The sequence below is a fragment of the Pezoporus wallicus genome, unplaced genomic scaffold (assembly GCF_028554395.1).
Source record: "Pezoporus wallicus isolate ANWC-B61680 ecotype Strahan unplaced genomic scaffold, APGP_CSIRO_Pwel_v1 contig_7673, whole genome shotgun sequence".
NCBI lineage: Eukaryota > Metazoa > Chordata > Aves > Psittaciformes > Psittacidae > Pezoporus > Pezoporus wallicus.
The window spans coordinates 251,497-264,425 of NW_026639532.1; the positions used below are offsets into that span (position 1 = coordinate 251,497).

At 42.6% G+C, this 12,929-nt stretch overlaps 1 protein-coding gene across 2 annotated transcripts; it reads left to right on the plus strand.

The window, feature by feature from the left end:
- On the plus strand, positions 1 to 10,698 carry GIN1 (gypsy retrotransposon integrase 1). Of its 2 annotated transcripts, none has more exons than XM_057414808.1 (8): positions 1 to 126; positions 358 to 503; positions 1,368 to 1,561; positions 2,635 to 2,940; positions 3,674 to 3,862; positions 3,959 to 4,126; positions 4,803 to 5,091; positions 9,818 to 10,698. In XM_057414808.1, coding segments are annotated over exons 1-8 (1,572 nt in total). In that variant the 5' UTR covers positions 1 to 124; the 3' UTR covers positions 10,096 to 10,698. The 2 variants fall into 2 exon arrangements, with proteins under 2 accessions (XP_057270791.1, XP_057270792.1); XM_057414809.1 differs by lacking the exon at positions 9,818 to 10,698 and adding an exon at positions 5,468 to 6,121.
- The last annotated feature ends 2,231 nt before the right edge of the window (positions 10,699 to 12,929 follow it).

Below are 12,929 nucleotides of genomic sequence, written 5' to 3' on the forward strand. Positions count from 1 at the left end.
AGATTTTTGGACATGCTTAATTTCCAGCACGCCTCCTTTTGAGAGCTATCCAGATTTTTCTCTCTAGTCCCATTTCCTGCCCCATAAATAAAAGTGGAAGTCCCCATTGTTTGGAAGTTTTAAAATGTAAGTTGACAAAACCAGCTTTGCATAGAACAAAATTAGTGTGTCAAGCAGTGTCCTGTATTGGTTAGGTTGATAGCATGGAGATACTGCGAGCAGTGCAGGGGATGGTGTAACATCCCCTCAGATGTTATCTTATCAAGACACCTCTGAACTACAAGGAAACCAGTAAAAACTGAAGATGTGCTCCTCTGGCAGTTGCTCCATGTAACAGATAACGTGTATTTTGTTCAGGTTCTCAATGGTCCGTAGTGGGAAGAGTGGTGGGCTCCACCTGAAGCAGATTGCCTACTACAAGCGAACAGGAGAGTATCATCCCACAACATTGTCAAGTGAAAGAAGTGGAATCAGGAGAGCAGCCAAAAAATTTGTTTTCAAAGGTAAAAGCATTCTTTCAGACTACTTGGAAAATAGGTTTTTAGGTGGAGATTTGCTGATACGAGAAAAGAAAGAAAGCAGTATCTTGCTTTGCAGCGTACTGTGGTTTTAATACAGAACTCTGCTCAATCCTAGTTAATATGTAACAGGATGTTTACAGAAACAGAAGCTTAATCTGCTTTAGTCATTTCCAGGTGGGATTTATTTATCTAGCTAAAAGCCAAACCTTGTTCTAGATACTGCGGAAGTATGTAGCTATTGTAATCCATAATGCAAAGGACTACAGAAAGGGAAATCCAGATCTGCAATGTTTGGTCTGGTCTGGAGGGTGCTCTGGCTGGGCAAGGATGTGCAAGGATGACTTTGCCATCTGTCATTTTAGAGCCTCCTGGCCCTTCCCAGCTTTATTCTTCCATGCAAAGAGGTATATGAACCTCTGTAGTCTGCTGTGCTCTTTTCAGTCCCATCAAACCTGACAAGGCTATGTATATAGAAAGCAGGGAGGAGTTAGAGTTGTGAATTGCAGTGTCAGATTGCTGGCAGGCAGACTCTAAACCCGATAACAAGTCCTATCTCTCCTTCCCACCCCTGGCACTAGCTTGTGTTTCAGTCAGGCTTCCTGTGGGAGCATTGTTTGCATTCTGACTTGCCCTCTTAGTGCCTTCTGTACAGGCTAATAAATAAACAGAGGTGAGGCTTTTTGAAGGAAATAATTAAAAGTATTTATAAACAAATAGCTACATTCACACAGAAGTGAATTGAAGTTGATTTAATAAATTCTATACCTAATCATCCCCAGTAGTTCAGTAAACCAAACAAAAGACAAAGCACTTGCATATAATTTGCTGGTACTTTTCTTCTTTCAGAAAATAAATTGTACTATGTTGGAAAAGACAGAAACCAAATGCGACTGGTCATTATTTCAGATGAAGAGAAGAAAAAGGTGCTTGAAAAGTGCCATGAAAATGCTGCTGGCACTCATCATGGCATATCAAGGACACTAACTTTAGTGGAATCTAATTACTACTGGACCTCTGTAACAAATGACGTCAAGCAGTGGGTATGGTCTCATAGCTACAGAATATTTTTTAAATCTAGTCTGTTGGGGATGTTTTGTAACCCTGTGACTTGCATACAGCAAGCACCTATACTGCTTCATGATGAGGAAATGTAAGCTTACAATCAGACTGTAAAATGGTCTTGGCAGAGCACAGTGTTTCCTTTCTCTTTTTTTCTCTTACTACTGACCATGTAGCTTGCATATTGCTGTATGTTACCCAGTGGTGAGGAGCCGTCCTGCCTTTAAGTATGCAGAGCATATGTGGTCCTTGAGAAGAATTCTTCTTGCAGGTACTGTTACACATCTTTGTTGGGATGCAGTGTATCATCCTAAGGATATGTGCCCAGAGTGCCTGCTGGCACATAAGAATATGAAAATTTGTTCAGGACACAGTTAAACAAATCACTGCTTGGGAAAGTTCATTCTTCTCCCAAAGATACATGAACATGAGCCCCAGGCAGAATGTGATCCTTGTGGAAACTGTATGTAAATGTCCTTTACAGCCAAATTACTATTGCTGTCAGCTTGCTGCATCACCTGAATGCTTTGTGGTTCATTCACAACTGTAACATGAACTGAAATGAGTCTTTGCTTTCGATTCAGACTTGGGCAGAGGGGCTCTGTTCTGTAAGTAAAGCTGATCCATGTTATGCAGGGAAGATTGTGTATACTGCCAATGTTTTTCAGTCACAGCATACACAGTAGTACCAAAAGGGGAATGACTGGGACTTTGTTTTGATCCCAGCTGCTTGATACTTTCTTTAGTATTTACACATAGTAATGGATATTAAAATTTATACTGTGGCCTTGAAAGGGCACAGTGCTTTCAGGAAGGAGACGGTTCAGCTGTTTATTCCTGTATATGCCCTTTTCCCAGCCTTCGCTGTTGCTTGGCTTGGGTTTTATGCTGGGCCTGAAAAATCTAAGGGTAAAAAATAAGAAAAATGTTAAAATTAATTTGTTTCACATTGCCTGGTCTGACCCAACGTGCAGATTTATGGTCCTACTGATGATTGTCTTAAACCTTAACCATCACTTTTTATTGATAGCTTCTTCCCTGTTTTTTGCATCAGGTGTATGCTTGCCAGTATTGCCAAGCCGCAAAGAATACAGCCACCACAGCACCCAAAACACACCCTATCAAAGCGGAAGATCCATGGACAGCAGTCACTATAGACCTAATGGGACCTTTCAGTGTTACCAACAGAAGCCACAAGTACGTCATAATTATGACAGATTTGTTTACAAGATGGACTGTTATCTTGCCACTGCATGACATTTCAGCAGCTGAAGTTGCTAAGGCAATCACAAATGTGTTTTTCTTATATGGGCCACCTCAAAAAATGCCAATTGATCAAGGGAAGGAGCTTGTTCATGAGGTAATTATTTACGTGGCTGGTTTCTCCCTCTCTCTTTTTTCTTTTTTTTTTCCTTTCTTCCAAAAAACCCATATATTTTCCCCGGTAGTAAATTTGTAGTAAATCCACGTTATTCTTGAAAAAGACTGTAAATATTTTTTCTTCAATTAAAAAAAAAAAAAAAAGGGAAAATGTTAGTACATATAGAAAATGACGAACCAATTATTTGCTATTGTAACATTATGCAGTGTTTCCCAGGAATTTATTCTTTGAATGAAGAACAAAGCAAAATGATTGATTTTCTGGTAGAAGTAATGCAGATTTTGTCACTCAGTTGAACTGGCACAAGCTTCCACACTCCAACATGCTGTATTTAACAAGCATATTTAACATCCATATTGTCTGGTATAGAAGATAGCTAGGGGCATTTTTGACACTGGCCTATAGTGATTATGATGAACTTTTCATACTTCTGTCCACTCACAAATGATGAATATGAGACTGCGATACAGAGGAAATGACAGATTGAGTTAGTAGTAGAAATGTGGTTAGAAACAATCAGTTACTGTCTCCTAACCCATACTGATTGCTTTAGCTCTTACTTTTGACCCTGGACTGTTTGGTGGGAATATGTCTAAGACTTTAGCTCAGTCACCATCACATCAACAAAAGGGATGGAAGACTGAGTTTGTTTACTTAAACTGTGGTACAGGAGAGGGAAACCTTCAGTAATCATGTTCTTCTTCTTTTGAAGATAAATGAAGAACTGTTTGCACTGTTTGGAATGAAACAAATTGTGTTGTCTTATCCTCAGACAGATCACGTAAATGCAAGAACATGCAAAACAATCAAAGTTTTCCTTAACAAATACTGTATCAACCATCCAAATGATTGGGATGAGCATTTGTCTGCTATTGCCTATGCTTTCAATTTGACAGATTTGGTATGTCGATGTTCTTCTTCTTTTGACTGAAGTCCCCCAAAATATCTGCAAAGCTCTATGCTAAGTTTGCTTGCTTTCTGCTCCCCATTTAAATAGGAGACAGGTCAAACCACCCCATATATCCAAATGTTTAATCGTAACCCACACGTTGCTGAGCCAAGGAATATATGTATGGAAGGAGAATACAGTGTGCTTGCCAAAATATTTGAAGCAACTAAAACAGCCAGTCAAGCTCTAGAAGAAGAGAAAACCTCAGATTGCCAGGTAAATGTGTTTACTAATAAGAAGCCAGAAGGTAAAAGATAAAAATCTTGAAATATAATTAACCTTTAAAAGCAGCGTGGGGGGTTGCATGCTTTTTGGTGTTTCAGTTTTGTGGGCTTTCCCTTCCCTTCCCTTCCCTTCCCTTCCCTTCCCTTCCCTTCCCTTCCCTTCCCTTCCCTTCCCTTCCCTTCCCTTCCCTTCCCTTCCCTTCCCTTCCCTTCCCTTCCCTTCCCTTCCCTTCCCTTCCCTTCCCTTCCCTTCCCTTCCCTTCCCTTCCCTTCCCTTCCCTTCCCTTCCCTTCCCTTCCCTTTCTTTTCGGTTCAGTTTTTTTTTTGGTTTTTTGTTTGTTTTGTGTTGTGTTTTTTTTTTCTTATGATTTCTACATTCCAGTGTAACAATTCCCATATGTATTAGGAGGGAGTAACCTTAGACCTATTACCAAGAGATTCCTATCTGACTTGGTGGGCTGTGTATCTAAGAAACTGAAACCCATTACCTGTGGGCTGTTGATTTATAAAGATGAATTCAATTTCTTCAGAATTCTTCAACCCCGCATATTGGGTTACACACATCCAATCCACTTAGTGTACTGCTTCCGCATTATTAGCTAGTTCTATGAAAACTCATTATTAGTTTTGGAAAAAAGAAAATGTGATTCATATATATTTTTCTGCAGGTGGAGAAAAACACTTCAGATGAACAGAAAATCAGTAACAAAATCACTGTCAAAAGGAAGCCAAAGCAGTTAAATACCACGCTACTTAAAGTTGGTCATGAAGTCCTCAGGCAAAGAAAAAACCGGTGGAAAGATGGTCATTTCCAGTCGGAATGGGTTGGTCCTTTCATTATAGATTATATCACAGATAATGGCCATGCAATATTAAGAGATGACACAGGATCCAGGTTGAAAAGACCCATCAAGATGTCTCACCTCAAGCCATACATAAGAGAGTCCAGTGAAAAAGGTATGTGTATTGTGTGTGTGCGTATTTCATATATATGGAGAGATTTAACATTTTGATGTTGTTTTGGGTTTCGTTTGTTTAGGGTTTTTTAACTTTTCTGTCATGTCAGTTTTTAGAAAACACAAGCTTCTTTTTGATTCAGGATCCTTGAAAAGGAAACGAAGTTCCACTCTAATTGGCATGTGCAGTTAAGCTTTGGTTATTGAAAATGCATATAAACTGCATTGAGATAGTAATTTCTTCCATCACCCTTTAAAGCTGAGGGACTTGCAAAGCTGAGACTAATCCTGGAATTTCATGTGAGAAGGTGATACTTATGCCAGTCATCAATTACAGATTTCATAACCAAGATACTGTTTTCATGTTGTGTCTTGAGGACACTATTTTTACTGTTGGACAGTCACTCTGGCTTCCAGTTCCTCATTGAACTACTGATCCATAAGGAGGAAGCCATATACGTGTCAAGCCTGCAGATAATCTCCAGCTGTTACAATGGCTTTAGTAAATTGTGTCATAGTGTAAAAAGTTAACTGTAGTTGCCTTTGTAGGATGACAGCATAGTATGTTTACCAGTAGCAAAGCAGTATGTAAACATAGAGTCTCTTTCCTTTCCCAGGAAGTGACTAAAGATCAGTTATCTGATACCGGCAAAAACTTCAATGATGAATGGTTATGAATACTTACAAATCTTAAAATTATAGACTGATATTCATATATATTTTCATTGTGTAGAGAGGCAAACCAGGTTTTTCCAAAATAATAGGTGTTTTTTATCAAACAGCCTAATAGCAATCAAGGATCAAGAGTATTATTTCAGGTGGATAAGAACAGTGAAACTGGGCAGTGAATGGCATAGTGAATTTCATCTGTTTTCATCCATAAAGAAACACATGTATCTTTGTAACAAAAGACTCCTGTTTATTAGCAGGGGTCTACTTTTTTGTTATCTGCAGCTGCTATGGTATAAGTCTGGTGGCAGATACATTTAATCATAACCCACGCATTGCTGAGTCAATGAATATACGTGTGGAAGGAGAATATAGTATGTTTGCTATGGTGTAAGTCTGGTGGCATAACCTTGGATGACAGCAAAGCATTTGTAACAGTCTCTGAAATCAAAGTGCAGAAAGTACGTCTTGGGTGAGGGTATTTGTGTCCTTGCCTCATAACTTTGTAAGTGCTACTAAAGTGTTTTGTTTACTTTGCACCTCACCAAATGAACATCCTGCTGATCCACCTGTAAAGAGGATCACTACTTCTGCCCCCAGGAAGAAGCAGCGGGTCATAGTAGTAGGTGACTATTTTGAAAGGCACAGAGGCACCATCTGTCAGCCTGACCCAGTCTTGAGGGATGTGTGTTGCCTACTGGGGCCTTGGATCGGGATGTTGCTGAGAGGCTACCTGGTCTAGTAAGTCCCATGGACTGTTACCCACTTCTAGTGGTCCGTGTAGGTGCCATCAGAAGCCTGGAAAGCATTAAGGACTACAAAGCTCTGGGAGAGATGATTAGGGGCTCTGGGGCTCAGACAGTTTTTTCATTGATCCTCCAGGTCAAAGAGGAGGACCTTGAAAAGTCCAGGTGGATTTGGCAGGTTAATAAACGGTTAGAACAGTGGTGCCATAATCAGGAGTTTGGTTATTTAGAACACGGGACTCAATTTGGGAGGCCAGGTCTACTGGAGGCTGATGGAGCTGCTTTGGTAGGAGGCTTGCCAGGCTAGTCAAGGCAGCTTTGAACTAGGTGTATTGGAGAGGGGAGCATCATTCCATCCCAGCACTCCCAGTCAGTCGCCAGCACCTGTAATAAATGCTTGGAGCAATGCAGAGAGATTGCAGCCACTCCAGCCAATGAGCCGGCTTCATTTGGAGCTCAGCTCAGATGCATCTGTACAAACACCCTTAGTATGGGAAATAAACACAAGGAATAAGAGGCATGTGCACGGCTACAAGGATATATCATTGGCATCACAAAAACATGGTGGGATGGCTCCTATGACTGCAATGTCAGAATGCAAGGTTACAGGCTCTTTAGAAAAGACAGGCCTGGCAGACGAGGAGGGGGAGTTGCCCTTTATGTTAGGGATAGGCTGGAGAGTATGGAACTCTATCTGAAGATGGGTGATGAACCAACAGAGAGTTTGTGGGTCAAAGCGAGAACAGTGATGGGAGACATTAGTGTGGGGATCTGTTACAGACCACCTGATCAAGGAGAACCTGCGGATGAGGCACTCCACAGACAGATAGGAAAAGCCTCACGCTCGCAGGCCCTTGTTCTCATGGGTGACTTCAACCACCCTGACATCTGTTGGAAGGAGAGTACGGCCCGGCACAAGCAATCCAGGAGGTTCCTCAATTGTGTAGAAGACAACTTCCTTCTGCAAGTAATAGAGGAGCCGACAAGGAGAGGTGCCATGCTTGACCTCATGCTCACCAGCAGGGAGGGGCTGGTTGGAAATGTGATGCTCCAGAGCAGCCTTGGATGCAGCGATTATGAGATGGTTGAGTTCGAGATCCTCAGGACAGTGAGAAAAACGTGCAGCAAGCTCACTGCCCTGGACTTCAAGAGAGCAGACTTTGGCCTCTTCAGGAACCTGCTCAGTAAGGTTCCATGGGATAAAGCCCTAGAGGGTAGGGGGGGCCAAGACTGTTGGTTGATACTCAAAGATCACCTGCTACAAGCTCAGGAGTGTTGCATCCCAACTAGAAGGAAGTGCAGCAGCAGGGCCAGGTGACCTCTGTGTATGGATAAGGAGCTGCTGAGGAAACTTTGAGGGAAAAAAGAGGATTATAAAAGGTGGAAGCAAGGACTGGCGGTCTGGGAAGAATACAGGGATGTTGTCTGGAAAGCTAGGGACCAGGTTAGGAAAGGTAAGGCCCAGTTAGAATTGGGGCTGGCCAGGGATGTCAAGGGTAACAGGAAGGGCTTCTATAGGTATGTCACAAGTAAAAGACAGACTGGGGATAATGTAGGCCCCCTCAGGAAGCTCTTGGGAGAACTGGCTACACAGGATTTGGAGAAGGCTGGGGTTCTGAATGACTTCTTTGCCTCAGTTTTCGCTGCCAAATGCTCTAACCACACCATCCAAGTCTTGGAAGGCAGATGCAGGGACTGTGAGAATGAAGACCCTAGGCCTACTGTAGGAGAGGATCTGGTTCAAGAGCATCTTAAGAACCTGAACATGCACAAGTCCATGGGACCTGAATGAATTCCATCTGTGGGTCCTGAAGGAGCTGGCAAATGAAGTTGCTAAGCCACTGTCCATCATATTTGAAAAATCATGGCAGTCAGGTGAAGTTTCCAGTGTCTGGAAAAAGGGAAATATAACCCCCATTTTAAAGATGGTGTAAATGGTTGACCCGGGGTATTACAGACCAGTCAGTCTCACCTCTGTGCCTGGCAAAATCTTGGAGCAGATTCTCCTGGAATTCATGCTAAGGCACATGAAAAACAGCAAAGTGCTTGGTGACAGCCAGCATGGCTTCACTAAGGGGAAATCCTGCCTGGAAAGCCAACCATGTCCTAAGCTTCATCAGAAGAAGTGTGACCAGCAGGTCGAAGGAGGTGATTCTGCCCCTCTGATCATGTGAGACCTCACCTGGAGTATTGTGTGCAGTTCTGGTGTCCTCAACATAAAAAGGACATGGAACTGTTGGAACAAGTCCAGAGGAGGGCCACGAGGATGATCAGGGGACTGGAGCACCTCCTGTATGAAGATAGGCTGGGAAAGTTGGGGCTGTTCAGCCTGGAGAAGAGAAGGCTGCGTGGAGACCTCATAGCAGCCTTCCAGTACCTGAAGGGGGCCTACAAGGATGCTGGAGAGGGACTCTTCATTAGGGACTGTAGTGATAGGACAAGGGGTAACAGGTTAAAACTTAAACAGAGGAAGTTTAGATGTAAGGAAGATGTTCTTATACTGTAAGGGTGGTGAGGCACTGGAATGGGTTGCTCAAAGAAGTTGTGAATGCTCCATCCCTGGTGGTGTTCAAGGCAAAGTTGGACAGAGCCTTGGGCAACATGGTCTAGTGAGAGGCACTGCCACCCATGTCAGGGGGGTTGGAACCAGCTGATCTTAAGGTCCCTTCCAAGCCTAACTATTCTATGATTCTATGTAAGCAAGATAGGCCCCAACCTCGTCTTCCAAAACTGAAGTATTAATGCCATTTTGACGGTTGCACTTCTAATTTGTCTGGTTAGACTGTTTTCATTTTATTTGAACTCATTTGGAAAAGTCAAACACTGTAACCATATTGAATAAAGAAAAGCTCAATAGTACTGTTACAATAGCAGTTGCCGTTATTACCTTTAAATTCTGTAAATCTTTTAATTCTGTTTTTACTGCTTAGAAAAGCTTTTTTGTGCTGCATTAAGATTTCCCAGCAAGATCTTGGAGTAGCCATGTTTCTCTCTGTAGGTGAAATGAAACAATCTGCATGTCCATTTATTTAACGTATTAGTTTGATAGGTAATTATGACAGATGTCAAGCTAGTCACTAACCTAGCAAAGAAAAACTCTAAAAAAACTCTGAAAACATTGCAAGCATTGTTTTGTGGATGTAATGAGATGCAGCCAAACATTTGGTGCTCAGTGAAATTAGAAAATACACTGCTAACACTCAAACATTCTTGTCTTTTTACAGACATTGTTTTAAAAAGTAAGTTTCCACCTGACTATCATTTTAAATATGGCTTGAAGGATCTGATTTGATGGCTGCTTTTCTTTTACAGACAACCATTACTTTTTACAAGGCGCAGTAGTTGTTGACCATGACTATATTGGCTTATCTGAAAAATCCTATAATCCAAGGCAACAAGACTCATTTGCAGAAGGAGATGTGATGTCTGCTGTACAAATGCTGCCTGCAGCCTGCAAAGACCAGGAGCCAACAGATGGTAAACATCAGTCTGAGCTGACAGAAGATCATTACATTGAATCAAACACTACAAAGACAGAAAAATGGCCTTCACCTTGTTTGACACTTCAGACCAAGATAGAGGATACTTAAGCATGGTCTTAAGTTACCTGTCATTGACAAACAGTTTGAAACTTCTGTGGCAGACTGGAAAAAAAATTCTTAGCCAAATCCACTTTCCTACTTTATGGATATTGAAGTATATCCATATAGAAGATAGAGAAGTACTGCAGCTACCCACTGGCTAATTTGTATGGGTGTTAAGAAGGGATTGCTCTGTTAACAGAAACAAAGACGCATGTAAAAGAACATGTTCAGCTACTGTATCAATTTAAGAGCACTGTATGTATCCAGTAGTTAATTTATGTGGGTGTTGAAAAGCATTCAGTGACCAAAAAGCACAAGCACAGCCTAGTAAAAGCACATGTTGTCATCATGTATTTGAATTTCAGGTACAGTTGGTAGAAGAGCTGTTTGGCTGTACCTGACTGTTATCCTCACAATGCATCATTTTACTGTAATAACCTTTTCATTAATCCTTAGATAACTCATTTCTAATGTCATCTAAGGATTAATGAAATGTGTGTTGAAGATACTGTGGGGTGAATATAATCTAAGCAACTTGATGTAAATTTTACCTCCAGTGTAGGGAAGCTGGTGTCCTCCTTTTCCTGTTATAAAGAGAAACTGGTTTATGCTGAGAAGCTGCAAATATTGATTTCTGCAGCTTTTAGTTTGTAGTCTAACCCACAGCTCTAAGATTTCACGAAATACCAGAGCTGCCAAAATCAAGTCATGTAGTGTTCTGCACGTGAAAATGTGTGTCCCTTCAGCTGCTCCCACTTATCAAAATTCTGCTAGGGTAAGCAGTTTGAATTTCTCAAAATCTTAAGTGTATTTAGCATTAATTTCTGCTTTTTTCCCCCCAAACATCTGCTTTTTTTTTTGGCTACATCTTCCCATAGCCACTACAGGTTTGGAGACTTACACTGACAGTGGTCAAGGGAATGGTGAAGCACTGGTGTTACTTATTCTCTGAACTCCTTGAGTAAATTGTTAAGGGTCTGGACTTCCTGCTGAAGAAGATGGTATTTCAGCTGAACAAGAATTATTTCATGTGGAAAACTGATGAGTGCAAGTCAGTTCTTTTTATAGAGGACTGACACAAAAGAAGATAGCTAGCAGAAAACTGAATTTAGAAATTCACCAACTTCTATCTGATACTCATAGAATCATAGAATCAGAATAGTTAGGGTTGGAAAGGACCTTAAGATCATCTAGTTCCAACCCCCCTGCCGTGGGCAGGGACACCTTACACTAAACCATATCACCCAAGGCCTCGTCCAACCTGGTCTTGAACACTGCCAGGGATGGAGCATTCACAACCTCCCTGGGCAACCCATTCCAGTGCCTCACCACCCTAACAGGAAAGAATTTCCTTCTTATATCCAATCTAAACTTCCCCTGTTTAACCCGTTACCCCTTGTCCTATCACTACAGTCCCTAATGAAGAGTCCCTCTCCAGCATCCTTGTAGGCCCCCTTCAGGTACTGGAAGGCTGCTATGAGGTCTCCATGCAGCCTTCTCTTCTCCAGGCTGAACAGCCCCAACTTCCTCAGCCTGTCTTTATACAGGAGGTGCTCCAGTCCCCTGTTCATCCTCGTGGCCCTTCTCTGGACTTGTTCCAACAGTTCCATGTCCTTTTTTATGTTGAGGACACCAGAACTGCACACAATACTCCAGGTGAGGTCTCACATGATCAGAGGGGCAGAATCACCTCCTTCGACCTGCTGGTCACACTAATTCTGATGAAGCTTAGGACATGGTTGGCTTTCTGGGCTGCAAGCACACACTGCCGGCCCATGTTCATTTTCTCATCAACCAACACCCCCAAGTCCTTCTCCGCAGGGCTGCTCTGAATTTCTTCTCTGCCCAACCTGTAGCTGTGTCAGGGATTGCTCCGACCCAGGTGTAGGACCTTGCACTTGGCATGGTTAAACTTCATGAGGCTGGCATCAGCCCACCTCACAAGCATGTCAAGGTCCCTCTGGATGGCATTCCTTCCCTCCAGCATATCAACCGAACCACACAGCTTGGTGTCATCGGCAAACTTGCTGAGGGCGCACTCAATTGCACTGTCCATGTCAGCGACGAAGATGTTAAAAAAGATCGGTCCCAACACCAACCCCTGAGGGATGCCACTCGTTACTGGTCTCCAGCTGGACATTGAGCCATTGACCACAACTCTTTGTGTGCGGCCATCCAGCCAGTTCTTTATCCACTGAGTGGTCCATCCATCAAATTGATGTCTCTCCAATTTAGAGACAAGGATGTTGTGTGGAACAGTGTCGAACGCTTTACACAAGTCCAGGTAGATGACATCAACTGCTCTACCCCTGTCTATCAGTTCTGTAGCCCCATAATAGAATGCCACCAAGTTGGTCAGGCAGGATTTCCCTTAGTGAAGCCATGCTGGCTGTCACCAAGCACTTTGCTGTTTTTCATGTGCCTTAGCATGCCTTCCAGGAGAATCTTCTCCAAGATTTTGCCAGGCACAGAGGTGAGACTGACTGGTCTGTAATTCCCCAGGTCATCCATTTTCCCCTTCTTGAAAATGGGGGTTATATTTCCCTTTTCCCAGTCATTGGGAACTTCACCTGACTGCCATGATTTCTCAAATATGATGGCCAGCGGCTTCGCAATTTCATTCACCAGCTCCTTCAGGACCCACGGATGGATCTCATCAGGACCCATGGACTTGTGCACATTCAGATTTTTAAGATGGTCTCGAACCAGTTCCTCTCCTACAGTGGGCACAAGGTCTTCATTCTCACAGTCCCTGCATCTGCCTTCCAAGACTTGGGTGGTGCAGTCAGAGCCTTTGCCAGTGAAGATCAAGGCAAAGAAGTCATTCAGAACCTCAGCCT

Coding starts and splice junctions, on each gene's coding strand:
- GIN1 (XM_057414808.1), top strand. Junction 504..1,367: donor CAAAAAATTTGTTTTCAAAG/GTAAAAGCATTC, acceptor TTCTTCTTTCAG/AAAATAAATTGTACTATGTT. Junction 5,092..9,817: donor AAGAGAGTCCAGTGAAAAAG/GTATGTGTATTG, acceptor TTTCTTTTACAG/ACAACCATTACTTTTTACAA.